Here is a 2,930-nt window from a genome sequence, read left to right as displayed (position 1 = left end):
CCTACATACACAGATTGTTTACAATGTATGTGGGGTGATTGGACGATTGGTGTAGGGAGCTACAGACTTTTCACAGGAGGCAGATTTATTATTGTATTTATTTATTTTTTCCGATCACATACCCTGGTATATACAGTAGAACAGTATTTCGGATTGTCCTCCAAGTACCACCAGAGGAAGCTTGCATACCACTACCACAGTTTGAGAAACCATGGGGTGTAGGTTAAGCTGTAGAAATCTAAAAAATAAAAAAGGACTGAGAAAAATAACTAAATCAAAGACCTAGACCTGGTGAAATACTAATACAAGAAATTGTATTAGTGCATTAGTGCATTGGTGCAATTGTGTTTGGATTACATGAAAAAAATCGTTTACAAAAACATTATTATTATAAAGCAGTAGAAAGTGGAGGGATTATTTTATTAATTTATTTTGCTTTTTGTTTTGTTTAAATGCCTACATGGAGGAAAAAAAATCCACGTCACATTAAATACACACAGTTATTGTCATTATTCTCAGGTACAATACATTTTAAGAGTTAAAGTTAAATAAATACGGTATACCTGTAGAAACTGGGTACATCCTGTCCCTTCAAATGTGTTGTTGTTTTTAGGACTTAACTGAAAATGTGCTTCGTCATTGTCTGATCCGATTAGGTCAAAGAGTGAACCCTTACGCGGCGATTTCCGTGAAAAAGAAGAAGAAAAAATGCAACGTCAACGCTAACCTCACAGCTCACGTGGTACCCTGGGCTTTTCGTGATTGGTGCAAATGTGCCCAGTGACGTCACGTCTGTCACGAGGTCGTTCCGCGTGGTATAAATAGAGCCTGCGTCTCCACAGCCATTACAAGTCAGTAAGGAGTTCTTGCTTCAACAGTGTTTGAACGGAGCTTCTTTCTCTCGTCCCGCGATTTCTTCCGACTACTCTCGTTTGCCGAATTTAAAAAATAAGAACTGTTTGTACTTAAACGCTACTGAAAACACTTGACGTAAAGAAAACTCTATTTTTGTACCGTTTTTGATAAGAAAAAACCGAGAAAAAACGCCAGCCAAAATGGAGTCTCAAGTGCGTCAGAACTACAACCGCGACTGCGAGGCCGCCGTCAATCGTATGGTTAACATGGAGCTGTTCGCGTCCTACACCTACACTTCCATGGTGAGTAAAACCACACTTTATGTGATTATTAGTATTTTACGACTGTACAGTGCTATGTTGGTTCATTACAACAACCTCAAGGGCCTTTGTCTGAGTCATTGCTTTGCTGCCGAGTTGTTTATCACCAACAGACGGTTGGTGATTCCACCCCCCCACGGTCACAGTGGCGTGTTGTGTCAGTCTAGACTTAAGCAGACTGATCCTAAATAATGACTGGCGTGCCTGACCACTGCCTGGTCACATAACTACTGTTTGTACATGGGTGTTTTTGTCAAATATCAGGTGCAGTCTTGTAATAATAATAATAATGTGTTTGCCTTCGTCCACTCTCAGGGCTTTTACTTCTCCCGTGACGACGTGGCCCTCCCAGGCTTTGCCCACTTCTTTAAGGAGAACAGTGAGGAGGAGAGGGAGCATGCTGACAAGCTGCTGTGCTTCCAGAACAAGAGAGGAGGACGCATCTTCCTCCAGGACGTGAAGGTCAGTACAGAGTCTAGATCTGAGCCTAACATTTTACCACACTAATGTGTGTCTGATGCAGATAAACTGAAGTTGTGCTGTGTTTACATCGTATTAAATTGTCTTATGTATCCGCTGTAAAAACTATATTATAATGTGCAACATTGGCCCAAATTACTTTCAATATGGATATTGTGTTTTCAGCTATATCTGTCTTTTGGTCAGTTTGTGAAATTTAGAGCAGTGTAATTCAAAGTAAAATGTGCATTTTATTACCTCCCCAGGAAGAAATGTAGATGTGCAGTGATCTAGATTCTAGATTGTCTTAAAATGTTATGGTAACCGCAGCCTTGATTTAGTTAAATGTCATAATTGTATAGTGCTTATTCCTCTCAGCTACAATTTAAAAATTGTTGGCGTGTTTTGGAGGTGAAATCATTTAATTGGATGCTCTTTTTTTTTTTTTTTTTCACAGAAACCTGAACGTGATGAGTGGGGCAGTGGTCTGGAGGCCTTGCAGTGCGCTCTGCAGCTGGAGAAGAACGTCAACCAGGCTCTGCTGGACTTGCACAAGCTGGCCTCACAGCATGGAGACCCTCATGTAAGTTGTGTTAAACAGTCGGGTCATGCTGAGGCCAGACAACCTTGTACTTTAAAGTCTGTCTGATTTTATTCTAAACCCATTGTTTTGTCCGCTCCTTAGATGTGTGACTTCCTGGAGACCCACTACCTGAACGAGCAGGTGGAGGCCATCAAGAAGCTGGGCGACTACATCGGCACCCTCACCCGTATGGATGCCCAAACCAACAAGATGGCGGAGTACCTGTTTGACAAGCACACCATGAGCAGCAAGGACTAAATGCAAAAGTTTAGCATTTATCCTGGTATTGAAAATCATAACACAGGCTTAAATCAAATGCACCTTTTGTGTTCCAGCTGTTCATTCACTTAAGTGTAATCGGCATTAAAATGCTCAAGGCAAAGATGAGTGCTCGTTTATTGTCCTAAAGGGTTAATGTTGCTTGGTCATGCTTTTCCCTCTCTGACTACAAACCTATTGTGGCTTCTTGATGATTTGAATAAACCTTTTGAGCTGGACATTGTCTGCATTGGTGTGTTTTACATCGTTGAATCTGGTTGCTTTAAAGTTCAGTGTGTAAAATTTAAGTAACCTATTTTAATTTGGCAGAAAATGAAGACAAAATACTTTTTGCTCAGTTTACATCACTTGACCCTAAATTGCTTTTCTGACTGCAGAATGAGATTTAAATTTATAACCAGCTCCTGGTTATAACTTTGGATGATATTTTATAA

The 2,930-nt window shown here is 40.4% G+C and overlaps 1 protein-coding gene across 1 annotated transcript; it reads left to right on the top strand.

The window, feature by feature from the left end:
• The first annotated feature begins 836 nt into the window (after positions 1 to 836).
• On the top strand, positions 837 to 2,714 carry LOC131475156 (ferritin, middle subunit). Its single transcript, XM_058653049.1, has 4 exons — positions 837 to 1,157; positions 1,491 to 1,637; positions 2,092 to 2,217; positions 2,320 to 2,714. The coding sequence occupies exons 1-4, from the start codon at positions 1,056 to 1,058 to the stop codon at positions 2,473 to 2,475; spliced, it is 531 nt and encodes a 176-aa protein (XP_058509032.1). The 5' UTR covers positions 837 to 1,055; the 3' UTR covers positions 2,476 to 2,714.
• The last annotated feature ends 216 nt before the right edge of the window (positions 2,715 to 2,930 follow it).

This window comes from Solea solea, chromosome 16 (assembly GCF_958295425.1).
Source record: "Solea solea chromosome 16, fSolSol10.1, whole genome shotgun sequence".
NCBI lineage: Eukaryota > Metazoa > Chordata > Actinopteri > Pleuronectiformes > Soleidae > Solea > Solea solea.
Note: the sequence above shows the minus strand (reverse complement) of the source record. Positions and strands in the feature narration are given on the sequence as shown.